General features: G+C 40.5%; 1 protein-coding gene across 2 annotated transcripts in view; it reads right to left on the reverse strand.

Annotated features, from left to right (window-relative positions):
* Positions 1-1,432: 1,432 nt before the first annotated feature.
* LOC106570942 (AT-rich interactive domain-containing protein 3A) overlaps positions 1,433-22,084 on the reverse strand; it is a 215,998-nt gene continuing 195,346 nt past the window's right edge. For both annotated transcript variants that reach the window (XM_045695443.2, XM_045695444.2), the window contains 4 exons: positions 17,472-17,716; positions 16,613-16,897; positions 9,154-9,243; positions 1,433-5,855 (listed from right to left, as the gene is read on the reverse strand). In XM_045695443.2, coding sequence (XP_045551399.1) covers positions 5,662-5,855; positions 9,154-9,243; positions 16,613-16,897; positions 17,472-17,716 — 814 coding nt within the window. In that variant the 3' untranslated portion in view covers positions 1,433-5,661. The remainder of the gene's footprint in view (positions 5,856-9,153; positions 9,244-16,612; positions 16,898-17,471; positions 17,717-22,084) is intronic.

Here is a 22,084-nt window from a genome sequence, read left to right on the forward strand (position 1 = left end):
AATAACAGCTTATAGCAGATGAGAGCTTGCTGCGCCGGGCACAGACAGCCTGTCCCCTGAAATAACAGCTTATAGCAGATGAGAGCTTGCTGCGCCGGGCACAGACAGCATGTCCCCTGAAATAACAGCTTATAGCAAGATGAGAGCTTGCTGCGCCGGGCACAGACAGCCTGTCCCCTGAAATAACAGCTTATAGCAAGATGAGAGCTTGCTGCGCCGGGCACAGACAGCATGTCCCCTGAAATAACAGCTTATAGCAAGATGAGAGCTTGCTGCGCCGGGCACAGACAGCATGTCCCCTGAAATAACAGCTTATATCAGATGAGAGCTTGCTGCGCCGGGCACAGACAGCCTGTCCCCTGAAATAACAGCTTATAGCAAGATGAGAGCTTGCTGCGCCGGGCACAGACAGCATGTCCCCTGACATAACAGCTTATAGCAAGATGAGAGCTTTCTGCGCCGGGCACAGACAGCATGTCCCCTGACATAACAGCTTATAGCAAGATGAGAGCTTGCTGCGCCGGGCACAGACAGCATGTCCCCTGAAATAACAGCTTATATCAAGATGAGAGCTTGCTGCGCCGGGCACAGACAGCATGTCCCCTGACATAACAGCTTATAGCAAGATGAGAGCTTGCTGCGCCGGGCACAGACAGCATGTCCCCTGAAATAACAGCTTATAGAAGATGAGAGCTTGCTGCGCCGGGCACAGACAGCATGTCCCCTGAAATAACAGCTTATCGCAAGATTGATCACCCTGAAACGACATGGGGTGGAAACAATATGGAAACAATTACTTCTTATGATGTGTATTATTAACTTTAAGCAAATTAAATTTATAAAGGCATTTTTTAATTTTTGTATTATTATTTGATTTAACTCTAAGGAAGTTGAACTCGAAACACCTGAAACTGGTCAAATAAATACATGTAGTTTTAAATCTTGATTTACTAGAACGTAAAGGACAAAGGGGACAAGCTTGCTTAGAGTTCTGAAGACTGAAATACAGGTAACTCACAGCCAGCCTGACGGTATAAATATCCTGACAGTGTATTTGACCTCATAGCACAAGAATTACTGTGTCATTGATTTCATTTTGATTTGTTTTGTAAGGTATACTATATAATAACTATCACCAATAAGCATTAACGTGTTATTTATAAATAAATACTGAGAACTAAGTAACAAATGCATATTTCATTCATTGTAAACATATATAAGCATAACCATTAAAAGTAAAACATAATTCAATAAGAATTAATGAAATGTTATAATATTTATAACTATTTATATTGAGTTTATTTTTATTTTTTTACTTTGTATAAAGTGTAACTATTAAATCATTATTTCATGCTTCCCTTTTTTGTATTCTATCTCTAAAACATACATAACAAATAGTATATATTAAAAATGAAGAATAAAGACATTTGAATGAAGTTAAAAGCTGTATTTTATTTCTAAATATGCTACAAGCAAATGGCAAAACAAAACATCTCTTTTACCTGTCGTATGCATGTTTCTAACCCCTGAGTGTTCCCATAACACACTGGACACATCCAAAATGGACGAAAGGAAAAAAAACAAATGAAATATTGAAAGTTTCATACACAGTGAATAAAGCCATTATATGATCTAAAATCTACCAGCATAGCTAAAATACTAAGTAAACGACATGTTATTTAAGTAATAAGTACATAAGTGAGAATCGTTTTCGTTCTTATTTTATCCATTTACATGTGAGCCATTTAGCAGATGCTCTTATCCAGAGAGACTGACGGCTAAGCCAATGCTTGTTGTTTAATTCTTGTTCAAACTTTCTTCTCTGTGATTGGGTGTCTTTTTCCCTAACGAAGTTAATCTCTCGCTGTTTTTAAAAAAAAATGTCTTTGGTTACAAGATTTACATGATTGTACTGTGGTCTTGTTTCACAGTCAACAAAGCTGCTCAATGATTGGCTAACTGTTTGAATAGTCTCGCCTCCAAAGCTGAGATGTTTTTATATTTATACAAGAAGTGCAATCACACAACATGGATTTAAATTAAATAGTGAAGGACTGACATGAATTTAAGTTGTCATTTTTCTTGTATGCACCCTCCAGTGTAGGAGATTATAAAATAATAATAATGAAAAAAAACATGAATTAAATGTAAAAGAAATAAAAAATAACAGCCACCCTGAACGTAAATAGAAAAGAGGTCGACTGGATGGTTTTGAAGAGGCACACTGCACCAGAGCACTGGATAGATAATGCCTCCACAGGAACAGGAAGTGACATATTTATGACAGACTATTCTGCTCTTTTAAGTCCACCCCCCAATGTCGACACTATCGCACTGCTAAAGAATGCAGCGATGTGATATATGGTTCCGACATTCTAAGTGGTATTCTAGTATAATCATTGGAACGTAGCCTTATACTGTATATCTGAACTACTTTTTTACATCCACATCAAGGCCTGATTTCCTGAAGAAACTCATTTTTTTCAAGTAAACACTGGAATTAATAACAGAATACAACCACCTTCAATTACCAGAACTGACACCTGAAAACTCTATTCATTTCAGTGGCTGACCTGTCACTTGCAGGGCTTCCCACTTTGTGACATTACAGTTGAGCATTGTTACCTTTTATATGACATTAAGTTACAAGATATATTACAAATCCTTTACCCTCTTTATCAACACAATAACAGACAAGAGCTGTACTATATTGTGTACATTAAATAATCCTGGCATTTCCCACATAACAAAAACAGACCAGCATTGTGAAGAGGTTTCTTCCTTCACGACATAAATGGTCCCACGTACGTTTGTTCTGTCGTAATACATTTTGTGTTCAAACAAAAATGTGTGTGTATGGACCGAAGGAGAGAAAAAAAAGGCTAAATGTAGGAACTGGCTATTAAGATTGTGTTCATGTTTGGTTGGCACAGTCTATAGCAAATGAGGTAGATGTGTGATCATAAAATATTCCCTTCTTTGGTATAACTATACAACATATGAAATATCCAGTGATCTGTTGAAACACAAACTAATTTTCAAGTGGCTTTACAATAAAAACAATAGAAATTAAATACGTGAGGTATATTTTGAATCCACTCTGTGTATATATATATATATATATATATATATATATATATAATATATATATAAAGAGGTATCTGTCTGTCTGTCTTAGAAAATACTCCTAAAAAGGGTTTCAAAATATAAAGTGGTATAGATGAATGCAAGGTTACAGACCCAGATCTAAACATAAAAAAAATAAAAAATAAAATACAATTTGAAATTTTATGTTTAACAGACTTAATAAAAAAATCTATATCTTCAAACTGTTTCCCATCTCCCTTCACAATAAAAAATACAGTATCTTATGACGTGAAGCAGAGAGAGGGGGAGAGGGGGAGGGAGGGACAGAGAGAGAGCGGGAGGAAGGGACAGATAGGGAGGGAGGGAGAAAGATAGAGAGGGAGGGAGGGACAAAGAGAGGGAGGGAGATAGTGAGAGGGAGAAAGAGGGAGAGAGAGATGGAGGGAGAGAGATAGAGAGGAAGGGAGGGAGGGAGGGACAAAGAGAGGGAGGGAGATAGTGAGAGTGAGGGAGGGAGGGAGAAAGAGGGAGAGAGAGATGGAGGGAGAGAGAGATAGAGAGGGAGGGAGGGACAAAGAAAGGGAGGGAGGGAGAAAGAGAGAGTGAGAGAGAGATGGAGGGAGAGAGAGATGGAGGGAGAGAGATAGAGAGGGAGAGAGAGATGGAGGGAGAGAGCGATAGAGAGGGAGAGAGAGATGAGGGAGAGATAGATGGAGGGAGAGATAGATGGAGAGGGAGATGGAGGGAGAGAGAGATAGAGAGGGAGAGAGAGAGAGGGAGAGAGAGAGAGGGAGAGAGATGGAGGGAGAGAGCGATAGAGAGGGAGAGAGAGATGGAGGGAGAGATAGAGAGGGAGGGAGGGACAAAGAGCAAAATAGTGAGTATGGAGAAACTCTCCAATGTCAGACACAAGTGCACTTCAAAACAAAGATGGGGGTGCTAGTCACAAGATAAAGCCACTGTGTGATTGATGATTACATTAGTACTCCAACACCTATAGCCTCGTTCTGCTGTTCTACCCACATATTATCTGTTTAACCCACATATTATCTGTTCTACCCACATATCTCCTTCTGCAGAGTAATAGGTTGAAGTGGTTTACAGATTGGGATCCCAGGACGTAATTTAACTAGAACCACCCACCAGGGGATAGTCCTACCAGCAGGTATGTTTCCGTCTGATTGCAAAGTAACGCCTTCACCACAAACTTCGCTGGTAATAAATGATTCATACTAGTGTGGGCTTAAATCAATGTTGAATGTGTTGCAATATCAGATTTAATCAGAGCCATCGTGCAATCTCTCTTCTGTGAGAAGGGTTAGTTAAGAGGCTCTGGCCTGGACCGATAGTGGGGAAACGCTCTAGACTACTAGGCTATTTGGTTTACCCCTTTACTGACGAAGGCATGTCTTGAGGCTCCAGCTATTGTCCCACAGCATTAAACAATGTGTTGATATAGCTAGCGGCATCGATTGGATCAGAGCGGAACCAGCTTCAATAGATAACAACATGATATTTTCCTCTCTAAAAGAAAGAAAGAAGAAATTACGTTTCCCTGATTCTGCGAGATGTGCTTTGTCAAGATGTGCTTGTGATAGACAGTATATCCTTAGTTTGGTCATTTGGTTCCACTATTGTATCTGTGCTGTCTGTGTATGTTACACTTTTTATGCTTTACTTTCTTTTCATTGGTTACTCTTGTTCTTCTTTGGTTATTAGCTAAAAGTAGCAATCTTCTCTGGTTTGTGATCAAAAACAACAAGAAAACTAAAGGTTTTGAGTGACAATAAAATGGCCTCCCATGCCTAGCAGAGGTTTTCAAACAAACCATACTATAGATCAGGGTTGGGGGTCAATACCATTTCTATTCCAGCCAACTCAGGAAGTACACTGAATGCTAATTCCCTTTAATGCTTATCAATTAGGAAAATGTGGAATTAGAATTTTGGTTTATTTTCTGACAAATTATAAAATGGAATTGACCCCAACCCTTCTACAGGTTAACAAGCAAGTCTCTCTTCAGGTACGAGATCAAGCATCTGCTCTTCTGTTCGAGGAGCGGCAGACAGACATACAGACAGACAGGCAGACAGTCAGACAGACAGCAGAGAGTCAACATGTCTCAGTCTCTCAGTGTCTTTGTCCCACAGTTCCTTGTGTCTAATGATGTGCCACCATATTTCTTTACCTATATGTTTACTGCTCCAAACTGAGCAGCTGTTTTCAGGAAACACAAAAAGACAGCAGACTTTATCTGCATACACACGGGGTTCAGAGGTCCTCTACATACCATTCAGAGGTCAGAGTTCAGAAGAAGGAAAGAGAATAGAGCGAGAGAATTTTCTTTTTCTACAGAAGTATTTTCTCAGTAAATATTTTTTTTTGGGGGGGGGGGGATTCTTTCAACTGGAATAAGGGAGTCTGAGAAAAGGGAGGAGAAAGAGGAGGAGGAAGGGAAAAGCCACCTTCAAAAAACAATAGAAGTATTGTCTCCTGGTATCTCAGACCGCTTGTTGTCTTTGGGGGAACGATGGGGGCAGGGTTTAGGGGGTGGAGCTGTGGGTGGGACTCAGCTCAGGGGGAGGAGTTTCCATGTCCGTGGACCGAGGATGTAGAGGAAGAAGAGGAGGAGCAGGACGGTTGGATCTGTATGGAGGAGGAGTTCATCGCCGGACTGGTCTTTCCCTGAGAGAAGCTGTCATTCTGGTTCTGGACCTGGTGACCACTCAGCATCGTAGGGAGAGAGGGCTTCCTGGCAAACAGAACACCTGGAGGGACGGAGAGAGAGAGGGAGGGAGGAGACCTCCTGTAAGATGTTATAATCTGTGAACCGTACATGATACAGACAACATCTTGGAGTCATTATGCCTTATGATCTGTGAACTGTACATGATACAGACCAAAACAGGCTGTATCACAACCACAATTGGCCCAGCGTCGTCCAGGGTTTGGCCGGTGTAGGTCGTCATTGTAAATAAGAATTTGTTCTTAACTGACTTGCCTTGTTAAATAAAGTTTCATTATACTCCTTAAAGCATGCTCTAACATGTGGAGTATGGCTAGATTCTGAAATACTAATTTCTACATTAATTTATTCAACAAAAATATGAATATGAATGTCTCAAACTACCTTATTTAATTTTGTTCATTTAAAAAAACATGTTGTTTGGAACAATATACTTTACAAGTACATCACATTTCCAGAGTGGGTTCTTTGCTAATTCTGAAGTTATGATTCATTTTATGATCACTACCAACACAGCGAATGGTAAATGGATTCAAAGGGAACTCCCTCCCTCTGCTCGCGACTTGCTGAGCGTTGCAATCCTAAAGGATAACTGTGATTGGTTTACTGACCTATATGATACTTATAAAATGTGTCATGTCATTAAAAGTAGCAGAGAGCCCACTCTGGAAGTGAGACATTGTTGTTTAAAGAGTATATTGTTCCAACCATTTTGTCTAAAAGGGTTGTTTTGATATATTCATATATCTTCATATTTATTCATATGTTAAATAAATTAATGTGATAAAATAAAATCTTCAGAATCAAGACATGCTCCATATTTGAGAGCACATTATATGGAGTGTAACCAAGATGTTGTCTGTATTATGTACAGTTCACAGGTCATAAGATCTAAAATGGCCACTTTCATCATTACATTTTTTTTTTTACTATCACTACTGCTACAGCTGCTGCTACTACTGCTTACATTTTAGTCATTTAGCAGATGCTCTTACCCAGAGCAACTTACAGTAGTGAATACATACATTTCATACATTTATCATTATTATTTTCTGTACTGGCCCCCCGTGGGAATCGAACCCACAACCCTGGCGTTGCACACACCACGCTCTACCAACTGAGCCACAGGGAAGGCTACTGCTACTGCTGCTACTACTACTGCTGCTGCTACTGCTGCTACTACTGCTACTGCTACTACTGCTACTGCTACTACTGCTACTACTACTACTGCTGCTACTACTACTACTGCTGCTACTGCTGCTACTACTACTACTACTGCTGCTACTACTGCTGCTACTAATACTACTGCTGCTACTACTACTGCTGCTACTGCTACTACTGCTACTACTATTACTGCTGCTACTACTGCTACTGCTGCTACTGCTGCTACTACTACTACTACTGCTGGTACTACTACTGCTGCTACTGCTACTACTGCTGCTACTACTACTGCTACTACTGCTACTGCTGCTACTACTGCTACTACTGCTACTACTAATGCTACTACTACTACTACAGATACTACTACTGCTGCTACTACTACTGATACTACTACAACTACAACTACTACTGATACTGATACTACTGATACTACTGCTACTGCTACTACTGCTACTGCTACTACTACTACTACTGCTGCTACTGCTGCTACTGCTACTACTACTACTGCTGCTACTACTGCTACTGCTGCTACTACTACTACTGCTGCTACTGCTGCTACTACTGCTGCTACTACAACTACTACTACTGATACTACTACTACTGACACTACTGATACTACTACTACTGATACTACTTCTACTACTGATACTACTTCTACTACTGATACTACTGCTGCTACTACTACTGATGCTACTGATACTCCTTCTACTACTACTGATACTACTACTTCTACTACTACTGATACTCCTTCTACTACTACTTCTTTTACTACTACTGATACTACTACATACTGATACTACTTCTACTACTACTACTGATATTACTACATACTGATACTACTTCTACTACTACTACTAATACTACTACTACTACTACTACTACTACTACTACTACTGATACTACTACTACTACTACTACTACTACTACTACTACTACTGATACTACTTCCACTACTACTACTACTAATACTACTTCTACTACTACTACTACTAATACTACTTCTACTACTACTACTGATACTACTTCTACTACTACTGACACTACTTCTACTACTACTGATACTACTTATTCTACTACTACTACTGCTACTACTACTGATACTACTACTGCTGCTACTACTACTACTGATACTACTTCTACTACTACTACTGATACTACTTCTACTACTACTACTACTACTACTCATACTACTTCTACTACTACTACTACTGATACTTCTACTACTACTACTACTAATACTACTACTACTACTACTGATACTACTATTTTTACTACTGATACTACTACTACTACTACTACTCATACTACTTCTACTACTACTGATACTTCTACTACTACTACTGATACTATTACTACTACTACTACTGATACTACTGATACTACTACTACTACTACTGATACTACTACTACTGATACGACTACTACTACTACTGCTACTACTACTACTACTGATACTACTACTACTGATACTACTACTACTGATACTACTACAAATGCTACTAGTAGTAGTAGTTTAATTGTTCTTACAATCTATACAACCAGTTTTTTGGGGCAGATGAATATAATAGTATTTACAACTTACTGTAATGTCACAATTAGACAAATACTATTGATGACATATCAACTCACTAACTAACAAATAACACATCGTCACACCTAAACAACCTGAATTGGACAAACGACACAGACAGTGCAGTCTACCTCACTGAGCATGGCGTTTCAGACAGACAGACAGATAGATAGATCTCAACTATATTTGATGTTAATGGCCACTTCAACCTCACTGGAAGTTTTTCCACCGGCAGGCTTATTCTTTACGCCACGACGTGAACTGTCTGGCCTACCTATCTTGAGGTAATTACCCCATTGCTCGAAGGCAGAGGAGGAGGTGGCGAACAGGCGTACAGGAGGTGTGGAGGCTAAACCTGCCGTGGCCTCTCTCCCAGGCACGTCTAAGACAATAAACCCCATCGATCTCCCATCCACAGCCTCAATTTCTGAGATATTTAACTTTTTTAACTCTATTGGACTGCCACTTCATTACGATGGATTTTATAGCAAAGACATCAAATTGCGTGGAGGACTAAGCACCAGGGCGCTGCTATAACTTATTGAATTTCCTGCTTGCAATTACATCAGCAAACGGCCCCTCTATTTACCTGTGTAGACAACTCCATCTATTTCTATTGACATGTTGATGCTGCTAATGCCGCCGGTAGACAGGTTCAATGGAGTCTCTTGTCTATCATCTGTCAGGAGGCGAGAGAGAGAGAGAGGAAAACTCAATATCAGCATTTAAAATGGGAACACAAGGAGCAGGAGAAAAGCGTTCGGCAGAGTATTGGCGATAACTCCTAGAGTGACAGGGTAAGGAGCAGTTTATTAAAGAGTTCTGAGGGAAAGGGAACTGTCAAAAGATGTAGCAACCATTTGTACGTGTCGGTTATCGCCAACGGGTTATCTCCCCTGAGGAGACGGTGACATCATATCATAACACACACACAGACTGACAGGCAGGCACTTGGAGAACGTGTAGCTACTCATGGAAAAACAAGGCTTGTAACAATCTTCTCCCAAATAAGAACAACATGCAAGAATATTGTAAAGTTTTAATTTCTGTAAAATATCATTAATGTGCAGATACACACTAAATATACTATATAATTTTAGAGTTTAGATCAAAACAGTTGTTACAGAACATTTTGCAGGCACTCTGGCCTTGGCTGCCATATTTAATACAAGTTTTGATGTAATCTGTAAATGATGGTGTTTATATGTTGGGTTGCAGCCCAGACAGACTGGTCGGGTCGGCCAGTAGAGGAATTAACCTGTGAAAGATTCTGACTCATTCTACCATTAAGCTTTCGAGAGAAAAGCCCACTATTATAACTAATGGCTGAGAGGCAGTCATGTAGAGAGAGATGAAACCACACCTGAGCAGATAGGGCCCCTCATTCTTCCTTTAGGCTCTATTTTTCAGTAATGTATAACTTATGGCTTGTCGTAAACACCGCCACACTGAGAACCCACAACAGAGTGGGGCGGGCGGACGGCTCTGTTTCTCCCCCGTAGTCATGGAGCAGTATTTCTTCATGACATCGAAGAAGTCCTCAGACATCACATTGCAGATGTTATGATGAACTGTGAGTTTGTGTGTAATTAGTGACTCACCTATCATATGGTGAAATACTCTTACTTGATGTCGGCATACCACCACTGTGCTGTACAGCTAAACCCTTAGTTATATAATAGTAGAGGGCAAACCGTAACATTGACACGCCAATCACATGTTTGAGTAGAATAAATAGCCTGGGTTCTGAAGGAGAAGTTCTAGAACTCTGATACACTCCGAAACACAGAACAATAAAATTTGTCAAAGATCTGGTGTTATTTTTGTGGCGGTAACACGACTGTAAATTGAATTGGGTTAGTTGGATATTAAACAGGATGTGTTACAGAACCCACGGGAATACACAGTTAAGGGAATCATCTCTAAATTACAATACTTTTTCCTCCAAATGCTTCTCTGTGGGTTTTGAAATGATTACATGTGTGTGTCACAGTTATGCATCACAATTGCATCAATATTACAACATTATAAGGGCATAACAATGAATAAACATGTGTATTCACATTAGTAACTGTGGATGTGTCTGAAATGACAACCTGTTCCAGGGATCCCCAATCATTTCTGATCTAAAAAGAGTGAGAAAACCTGTCATCAAGGCAAAGGGTGGCTACTTTGAAGAATCTAAAATATATTTTCATTTGTTTAGTACTTTTTTGGTTACTACATGACTCCATATGTGTTATTTCATAGATTTGATGTCTTCACTATTATTTTACAATGTAGAAAATAATCAAAATAATGAAAAAGCCTTGAATGAGTAGGTGTGTCCAAATTTTTGACTGGTACTGTATATATATATATATATATATATTGTGACGACCCTGGGTTCATAAGCGCGGAAATCGACTCTGCCGCTCGAGCGTGCTTTTGCGGCACAGTCAATAGCGTGCTGGACTTCAGGCTTGAAGGTCGAGGGTTCGAGACCTGCTCCCTGCTGTTTCATTACTATATATATATAATTTTGGTCATTGGACATAAAAGCCTGTAAAACCACCAGGAAATAAGCTCAACATGATTTTAATTCAGGAAATCTGTTCCCAAGTATCTCCACGTTTAAATAGAGAGGCATATGTGATCGTATCCCAATGTAATCAAGGTTTGAAATGATTCTGTTTTTGTTAAATACTATACAGTGCCTTCAGAAAGTATTCATATCCCTTGACCTATTGCATATTTTGTTGTGTTTTGTTGTGAATTGAAAATGGATTAAATTGATTTTTTTTCCTCACCTATCTACACACAATAGCCCAAAATGACAAAGTGAAAACATGTTTTTAGAAATGTTCGCAAAAGTATTCAAAATGAAATACAGAAATATTTCATTTGGTATTTTTGGTATTTTTTTAGGATCCCCATTAGCTGTTGCAAAAGCAGCAGCTACTCTTCCTGGGGTCCACACAAAACATGAAACATGTTTACAGAATTACATAATACAGAACATCAATAGACAAGAACAGCTCAAGGACACAACTACATAAAACAAAATGTAAAGGCACACATAGCCTACATATCAATACATACACACAAACTATCTATGTCAAATAGGGGAGAGGCGTTGTGCCGAGAGGTGTTGCTTTATCTGTTTTTTTAAACCAGGTTTGTTGTTTATTTGAGCAATATGAGACGGAAGGAAATTCCATGCAATAAGGGCTCTATATAATACTGTGCGCTTTCTTGAATTTGTTCTGGATTTGGGGACTGTGAAAAGACCCCTGGTGGCATGTCTGGTGGGATAAGTGTGTGTGTCAGAGCTGTGTGTAAGTTGACCATGCAAACAATTTAGGATTTTCAACACATTGATGTTTCTTCTAAAAAGAAGAAATTATGCAGTCAGTCTCTCCTCAACTCTTAGCCAAGAGAGACTGGTATGCATAGTATTTATATCAGCCCTCTGATTACAATTAAGAGCAAAACGTGCCGCTCTGTTCTGGGCCAGCTGCAGCTAAACTAGGTCTTTCCTTGCAGCACTGGATCACACGACTGGACCACAATCAAGATTAAACAAAACTATTGCTTTTTGGAGTGTGGTGTCAAAAAAGCAGAGCATCTCTTTATTACGGACAGACCTCTCCCCATCTTTACAACCATTGAATCTATATGTTTTGACCATGACAGTTTACAATCTAAAGTAATGCCAAGTCATTTCGTCTCCTCAACTTGTTCAACAGATTCAGCTGAGGTCTAGAACTTAAGGAATGATTTGTACCAAATACAATGCTCTTAGTTTTAGAGATGTTCAGGACCAGTTTATTACTGGCCACCCATTCCAAAACAGACTGCAACTCTTTGTTAAGGGTTTCAGTGACTTCATTAGCTGTGGTTGCTGATGTGTATATGGTTGAATCATCAGAATACATGGACACACATGCTTTGTTTAATGCCAGTGGCAGGTCATTGGTAAAAATAGAAAAGAGTAGAGGGCCTAGAGAGCTGCCCTGCGGTACACCACACGTTACATGTTTGACATTAGAGAAGCTTCCATTAAAGAAAACCCTTTGAGTTCTATTAGATAGATAGCTCTGAATCCACAATATGGCAGAGGTTGAAAAGCCATAGCACTTAAGTTTTTTCAATAACAGGTTATGGTCAATAATATCAAAAGCTGCACTGAAATCTAACAGTACAGCTCCCACAATCTTCTTATTATCAATTTCTTTCAACCAATCATCTGTCATTTGTGTCAGTGCAGTACATATTGAGTGCCCTTCTCTATAAGCACGCTGAAAGTCTGTTGTTAATTTGTTAACAGAAAAATAGCATTGTATTTGGTCAAACACAAACTTATAGGTCTGCTGTTAGAACCAGTATAGACCGCTTTACCGCTCTTGGGTAGCGGAATTACTTTGGCTGCCCTCCAGGCCTGAGCACAAAGACTTTCCTCTAGGCTCAGATTAAAAATATGACAGATATGAGTGGCTATAGAGTCAGCTACCATCCTCAGAATACTTACATAAGTATTCACACCACTGAATCAATACATGTTAGAATCCCCTTTGGCAGTGATTACAGCTGTGAGTCTTTCTGGGTAAGTCTAAGAGCTTTGCACACCTGGATTGTACAATATTTGCCCGTTATTCTTTTTTAAATTATTCAATCTCCGTCAAGTTGGTTGTTGATCATTGCTAGACAGCCATTTTCAAGTCTTGCCATAGATTTTCAAGCTGATTTAAGTCAAAACTGTAACTAGGCCCCTCGGGAACATTCAATGTCGTCTTGGTAAGCAACTCCAGTGTATATTTGCCCTTGTATTTTAGGTTATTGTCCTGCTGAAAGGTGAATTTGTTGTCTGTTGGAAAGCAGACAGAACCAGGTTTTCCTCTGCCTGTACTTAGCTCTATTACGTTTATGTTTATCCTAAAAAAAACTCCCTAGTTCTTGCTGATGACAAGTATACCCATAACATGATGCAGCCACCACCATGCTTGAAAATATGAAGAGTGTTACTCAGTGATGTGTTGTGTTGGATTTGCCCCAAACATAACACTTTCTACTCAGGACTTAGTGTTAATTTCTTTGACACATTTTTTGCAGTTTTACTTTAGTGTCTTACTGCAAAAATACATGTTTTGGAATATTTTTATTCTGTACAGGCTTCCTTTTCACTCTGTCATTTAGGTAAGTATTGTGCGGTAACTGCAAAGTTGTTGATCCATCCTCAGTTTTCTATCAAAGCTATTAAACTCTGTAACTGTTTTAAAGTCACCATTGGCCTCATGGTGAAATCCCTCAGTGGTTTCCTTCCTCTCCAGCAACAGAGTTAGGAAGGACGCTTGTGTCTTTGTAGTAACTGGGTGTATTGATACACCATCCAAAGTGTAATTAATAACTTCACTGTGCTCAAAGTGATATTCAATGTCTGCTTTTTTATTTTATTTTTACCCATCTACCAATAGGTGCCCTTCGTTGTGAGGCATTGAAACGTCCCTGGTCTTTGTGGTTGAATCTGTGCTAGAAATTCACTGTTCAACTGAGGGACCTTACAGATAATTGTATGTGTGGGGTTACAGAGAAGAGGTAGTTATTCAAAAATCATGTTAAACATTATTTTTGCAGACAGAGTGAATCCATGCAACTTACAGTATTATCTGACTTTTTAAGCACATTGTTCCTGCTTGCCATAACAATGGGGTTAAATACATATTGACTCAAGACCTTTCAGCTTTTCATTTTTTATTCAGTTCTAAACATTTCTAAAAAAATAAATAATTCCACTTTGACATTTTGGGATATTGTGTTTTAGGCCAGTGACACAAAATCACAATTTAATCACAATTGAATAATTTAATTTAAAATTCAGGCTGTAAAATGTGGAAAAAGTAATGGTGTGTGAATACTTTCTGAAGGCAGTGTATCTGTTTGGGGTTCTTGCAGTGTACAGATTATTTTAGAACTATTTTCCGACCCCCTGACCATCCGCTCAAGGAACAATCGTCTCCCAGCGGCATGTAATTGGGAGCCCTGCCCTGTTCCCTATAGCTGGAGGCAGGTCAGCTGAATGTAATTGGGAGCGTTGCCCTGTTCCCTATAGCTGGAGACAGGTCAGCTGAATGTAATTGAGGAGCCCGGCCCTGTTCCCTATAGCTGGAGACAGGTCAGCTGAATGTAATTGGGAGCCCGGCCCTGTTCCCTATAACTGGAGGCAGGTCAGCTGAATGTACAGTAATTGGGAGCCCGGCCCTGTTCCCTATAGCTGGAGGCAGGTCAGCTGAATGTACAGTAATTGGGAGCCCGGCCCTGTTCCCTATAACTGGAGGCAGGTCAGCTGAATGTAATTGGGAGCCCGGCCCTGTTCCCTATAGCTGGAGACAGGTCAGCTGAATGTAATTGGGAGCCCGGCCCTGTTCCCTATAACTGGAGGCAGGTCAGCTGAATGTAATTGGGAGCCCGGCCCTGTTCCCTATAGCAGGAGACAGGTCAGCTGAATGTACAGTAATTGGGAGCCCTGTTCCCTATAGCTGGAGGCAGGTCAGCTGAATGTACAGTAATTGGGAGCCCTGCCCTGTTCCCTATAGCTGGAGGCAGGTCAGCTGAATGTAATTGGGAGCCCGGCCCTGTTCTCTATAGCTGGAGACAGGTCAGCTGAATGTAATTAGGAGCCCTGTTCCCTATAGCTGGAGACAGGTCAGCTGAATGTAATTGGGAGCCCTGCCCTGTTCCCTATAGCTAGAGGCAGGTCAGCTGAATGTAATTGGGAGCCCGGCCCTGTTCCCTATAGCTAGAGGCAGGTCAGCTGAATGTAATTGGGAGCCTGGCCCTGTTCCCTATAGCTGGAGGCAGGTCAGCTGAATGTAATTGGGAGCCCGGCCCTGTTCCCTATAACTGGAGGCAGGTCAGCTGAATGTAATTGGGAGCCCTGTTCCCTATAGCTGGAGACAGGCTCTGGTCAAAAGTACCGCATTATATAGAGAATTGGTTGCCATTTTAACCTGTATTCATAATAACAGATACATATGTGAATGTATAATAATTGTGGTGTTGTTTTGTCAAAGAAGTGCACTATATAGGAAGTATGGTGCCGTTTCAGACCAATGATGTATCTAAACCCTGATGCTGCGTATTGGCCTTTGAGAGGTTTTGAAGCCACCGGTCGGCCATATTGGCACTCCCCAGTGGGAGCAGTCCTCCATAGGAATGAATTACATTCTACAGTATTTCAATTAAATGTTTCAAGAAGAAAATTTAAAAAATGTTCTCTCAAAAATGTTTTATTTAAGGATTTTTTAGCTAAGATAATATAATTTAAAAGTATGCATTAAAGTGTCTGTAATATAACAAACGTGTCAAAAATGAATGTAGACATTTAATAAACTCATTTCTATAACTTCCAGAATATTTTTTACACCGGAGGAGGAGTACCAAGATGGAGGCCCTGTGGCTTCAACACATTGCCCCGTCGGTCATCCAGGGTTTATAAACATTGTTTCAGACACATCCTCTATTCATAATATCAGATACGCATAAGTCCACATTAATAATGTAACTGTGTTGATTTGTCTCACCTCAGGACATAATAACAGATAAACACATTTTAGTAACTGTGTCCAAAATGGCACCCAAGTAGTGCACTGTATAGAGAATTCCAGACATAGCTGGTATTCAGAATAGCAACAGGAAGGACGCTTGTGTCTTTGTAGTGACTGGGTGTATTGATACACCATCCAAAGTGTAATTAATAACTTCACCGTGCTCAAAGTGATATTCAATCTCTGCTTTTTTTTTTTTTTTTAACCCATCTACCAATAGGTGCCCTTCGTTGTGAGGCATTGAAACGTCCCTGGTCTTTGTGGTTGAATCTGTGCTAGAAATTCACTGTTCAACTGAGGGACCTTACAGAGGGACCTTACAGATAATTGTATGTGTGGGGTACAGAGATGAGGTAGTCATTCAAAAATCATGTTAAACACTATTATTGCACACAGAGTGAATCCATGCAACTTACAGTATTATCTGACTTTTTAACTTTTAACTTAAGCATTGGTTTATCTCACCTCTCATCCGCTCAGCTCGGTTGTTGATCTTGATGTTCATGGGAAGCTGTGTTGCCATGGCGAGGAGGTTCCGCTGCACCGCGTGCTGCATGAGTCTCTGTTGCTCCTCGGCCATCACCATCTTCTCTGGCGGCTCCCCGCTCTCCAGCTTGTCCCTCAGCTGCTCCAACGCTGCAGCCTGTACCGCTGCAGCCGCCTGAGCTGCCACGGCTTGGGGGTGACCTCCCAGAGACATGGGCATCCCCCCGACACGACCCGACAGACAACCCCCCATCAAGCCATCCTCTGGGATAAACAGACAGAATCATTTATTTATTTATTTATTTTACCAGGTTAGTCTCATTGAGATTAAAAATCACTTTTTCAAGAGAGAGTTTTAAAGAAGAATACTTTATATTTTATTGTCCATTTTCTTTCTTTCAGATCTTGGGAAATGCGTATTTTGCTTTGAACCAAATCCCTGAGAAAAAGTTGGGCATTCTGTAGGCTACTGTAGGCATTTATACGCTCAGGAAGTTCTTATGGTCGTTCAGTACAGGTGTTTTCTCAGGCAGTGGTAAATACTCTGTCATGTAATGTCCGGTTTGATATTCAAACTTTCAAAATTACAACATGAGAAGTCAAATTCTGAGAGATTTTTTATTTATTTTTTTACAAGGAAATCAAATTTCCTGTGCATTGTGTCTTCACTCCATCCTGTGACATTAAATTCAACAGTCAGGTCATGGACACACACACACACACACACACGTCTTTCAAATCAGTGAGCAACAAACAACACCGTCCCTATGGTAACCACAACTGCAGCACGGCAGCTTCTTCCTGGTCACATGACATGAAACAGTGCTCTGTGTCTCACCTTTCTTGATGTTGTGTCCCTGGGTCACATGTGCTCCATTGAGGGTGGACATGGCCAGGTGAGGCATGCTCATCTTCGGGGAGGAGACGATGGAGGTTGTCCCCATTGGAGAGTAGTTAAAGATGGCCGACCCGTAGCTCTGACGACGTCCCTCGCGGCGGTTACTGTCGATAGCTGCCTGGAGCTCTCCGGGGGAGCTCAGACCTCTCTTTTCACATTCGTAAGGGTAGAGGTACTTCATATACCTGTAAGAAGGGATCAGGAACAGGACATTTCACAATGTTTTATTGAAGGAGAAGTTTTACACTAAGAGGCTGCCATAATGCTTGTGTCATCCTGGATGTCAACAAGGTTACATTACGTAATTTATTACAACAGCCAACCTATAAAACATTCAAGGCTCTATTTTTAGCTGGTGTTAAGCCAGCTCCATTGTCAAATGCATTCTCGTTTACAACTTCGACCTGTTAAGGCCAGCACTCTTCTATTTTCTAACCCTATCTTCAGGTTTGGTAATTTACACGTCTTATATGAGCTTGCTTGCACTGAGGTGGGAAGGATGGCAATATATGATGTGTTTCCTTAAAAACGTGGAGCCAAAGTGCCAATTTCAGTATGCACTGCTGGGGATATTTTAGAGCAACTGAAAGCTGGTCTTTGCGGTAAAATTTGTATTGTATTTATTCCGGATTTAACGGGGATCCATAATAAATACCAATGTTACTGCTAAGACCAGCTTTCGGTTGTTCTTAAATGGAGTCCAGCAAAATTAAGGCAGTTTATACAGTTTTAAAAACATTACAATACATTCACAACAGATTTCACAACACATTAAGTGTGTGCCCAACACAAAATTAATGTGTACGTGTGTGTATAGTGCGTATGTTATTGTGTGTGTGTCTCTTCACAATCCCCGCTGTTCCATAAGGTGTATATTTACCTGTTTTCTAAATCTGATTCTACTGCTGCATCAGTTACTTGATGTGGAATAGAGTCCCATGTAGTCATGGCTCTATATAGTACTGTGCCCCTCACATAGTCTGTTCTTGACTTGGGGACTGTGAAGAGACCTCTGGTGGCATGTCTTGTGGGGTATGCATGGGTGTACGCGCTGTGTGCTAGTAGTTCAAACAGACAGCTTGGTGCATTCAACATCTCTCATAAATACAAGTTGTGATGAAGTCAATCTCTCCTCCACTTTCAGCCAGGAGAGATTGACATGCATACTATTAATGTTAGCTCTCTGTGTACATCCAACAGCCTGCCGTGCTGCCCTGTTCTGAGCCAATTGCAATTTTCCTAAGTCCCTCTTTATGGCACCTGACCACACGACTGAACAGTAGTCCAGGTGCGACAAAACTAAGGGCCTGTAGGATCTGCCTTGTTGATAGTGCTGTTAAGAAGGCAGAACAGTGCTCTGTTATGGACAGAATTCTCCCCATCTTAGCTACTTTTGTATCAATATGTTTTGACCATGACAGATTACAATCCAGGGTTACTCCAAGCAGTTTAGTCACCTCAACTTTCTCAATTTCCACATTATTCATTACAAGATTTTTTGAAGTTTAGGGTTTAGTGAATGATTTGTCCCAAATATAATGCTTTAAGTTTTATAAATATTTAGCACTAACTTATTCCTTGCCACCCACTCTGAAAATAACTGCAGCTCTTCTTAAGTGTTGCAGTCATTTCAGTCGCTGTAGTAGCTGACGTGTATAGTGTTGAGTCATCCGCATACATAGACAAAGCCAGTGGCATGTCGTTAGTAAAGATTGAAACAAGTAAGGGGCCTAGACAGCTTCCCTGGGGAATTCCTGATTCTACCTGAATTATGTTGGATAGGCTTCCATTAAAGAACACCCTCTGTGTTCTGTTAGACTGGTAACTTTTTATTTACAATATAGCAGGGGGTGTAAAGCCACAACACATACATTTTTCCAGCAGCAGACTATGATCGATAATTTCAAAAGCCCCACTGAAGTCTAACAAAAAAGCCCCCACAAAATGTTTATCATAAATTCTCTCAGCCAATCATAACTAATTTCTGTAAGTGTTATGCTGTGCTTGTTGAATGTCCTTTCCAATAAGCGTGCTGAAAGTCTGTTGTCAAGTTGTTTACTGTGGGGTGGCAGGTAGCCTAGTGGTTAGAGCGTTGGAATAGTAACCGAAAGGTTGCAAGATCGAATCCCCGAGCTGAATAGGTAAAAATCTGTTGTTCTGCCCCTGAACAAGGCAGTTAACCAACTGTTCTTAGGCTGTCATTGAAATTGTTATTAACTGACTTGCCCAGTTGAATAAAATAGAATCGTATCTGGTCAAACACCATTTTTTCCAAAAGTTTACTATGGGCTGATTAGTCGGCTATTTGAGCCAGTAAAGGGGGCTTTACTATTCTTAGGTACCGGAATGACTTTTGCTTCCCTCCAAGCCTGAGGGCTCACACTTTCTAGTAGACTTAAATTGAAGATATGACAAATAGAATTGGCAATATTGTCTGTTAATATCCACAGTCATTTTCCATCCAAGTTGTCAGACCCCGGTGGCTTGTCATTGTTGATATACAACAATAATTTTTTCACGTCTTCCAAAATTACAATGCTTGTCTTTAATAATTTGGTAAGATATACTTGGATGTGTAGTGTCAGCGTTTGTTACTTGCATGTCATGCCTAAGTTTGCTAACCTTGCCAACGAAAAAAACATTAAAGTAGTTGGCAATATCAGTGTGTTTTGTGATGAATGAGCCATCTGATTCAATGAATGATGGAGCCGAGTTTGCCTTGTTGCCCTAAATTTCATTTAAGGTGCTCCAAAGCTTTTTACTATCATTCTTTATATAATTTATATTTGTTTCATAGTATAGTTTCTTCTTCTTTTTGTTTTGTTTAGTCACATGATTTCTCAATTTGCAGTACGTTTGCCAACCAGTTCTGCTGCCTTTTGCCTATACATGTTGATGATTTCATTCCTGTACTGTTTGTAACTACCCTGCTAGATTGACTGATAACCTGAACCAGGTTGCAGGCACTGGTTACAGTTTCAAGATTTTTCTTGAGTGGGCAGCTTGATAAAAGCCAGTCAATATTTAAATCACCCAGAAAATATACCTCTCTGTTGATATCACATTCATTATCAAGCATTTCATCCGTTATCCAGATACTGACTGTTAGCACTTGGTGGTCTATAGCAGCTTCTCACCAGAATGGGCTTTAGCACTTTTCTGGGATGCTTGCTTGTTTTCATTACTTTACTGGGAAGCTTAGGAGAAGTAGATATTCTCATTTTATTTATGTTAGTGCAGGGTGAGCTGCATACAGTGGACTTCCTACTAGGGCACACCACCTCAGTGCTAACAGTATACATCTGGTCATAGGCACATGATTACTGTCTTCAGGGCAGTTAGAGGGACATACAGAATATATTCAGACTTTTTCCATATTTTTTATGTTACAGCCTCAATCTAAAATTGATTAAATTGTTTTTTCTCCCCCTCATCAATCTACACACAATACCACATAATAACAAATATAAACACTGAAATATCACTTTTATGTAAGTATTCAGATCCTTTACTCAGTAGTTTTGTTGAAGCACCTTTGGCAGCGATTATAGCCTCGGGTAGTCTTGGGTATGCAGCTACAAGCTTGGCAAACCTGTGGAGTTTTTCCCATTCTTCTCTGCATATCCTCTTAAACTCTGTCAGGTTGGATGGGGAGAATCGCTGCACAGCTATTTTAGGGTCTCTCCAGAGATGTTCGATTGGGTTCAAGTCCGGACTCTGGCTGGGGCACTCAAGTTCATTAAGCGACTTGTCCCGAAGCCACTCCTGCATTGTCTTGGCTGTGTGCTTAGGGTCGTTGTGCTATTGGAAGGTGAACCTTCGCCCCAGTCTGAGGTCCTGTGCGCTCTGGAGCAGGTTTTCATCAAGGATATCTCTGTACTTTTCTCCATTCATCTTTCCCTCGATCCTGACAAGTCTCCCAGTCCCTTTCGCTGAAAAACATCCCCACAGCATGATGCTGCCACCACCATGCTTCACCGCAAGGATGGTGCCAAGTTTCCTCCAGACTTGATGCTTAGCATTCAAGCTTGGTTTATTGACCAGAGAATTGTTTCTCGTGGTCTGAGAGTCCTTTATGTGCCTTTTGGCAAACTCCAAGCGGGCTGTTCAGTACCTTTTGCTAAGGAGTCTGGACACTCTACCATAAAGGCCTGATTGGTGGAGTGCTGCAGAGATGGTTGTCCTTCTGGAAGGTTCTCCCATCTCCATAGAGGAACTCTAGAGCTCTGTCAGAGTGACCATCTGGTTCTTGGTCACCTCCCTGACCAAGGCCCTTCTCCACCGATTGCTCAGTTTGGCCAAGTGGCCAGCACTAGGAAGAGTCTTGGTGATTCCAACCTTCTTCCATTTAAGAGTAATGGAGACCACAGTGTTAATGGTGACCTTCAATTCTGCAGAAATGTGTTGGTACCCTTCCCCAAATCTGTGCCTCGACACAATCCTGTCTTTGAGCTCTACGAACAATTCCTTCGACCTCATGGCTTGGTTTTTGCTGTGACATGCACTGTCAACTGTGGGACCTTATATAGACAGGTATGTGCCTTTACAAATCA

Source organism: Salmo salar, chromosome 15, assembly GCF_965601325.2.
Source record: "Salmo salar chromosome 15, fSalSal1, whole genome shotgun sequence".
Classification (NCBI taxonomy): domain Eukaryota; kingdom Metazoa; phylum Chordata; class Actinopteri; order Salmoniformes; family Salmonidae; genus Salmo; species Salmo salar.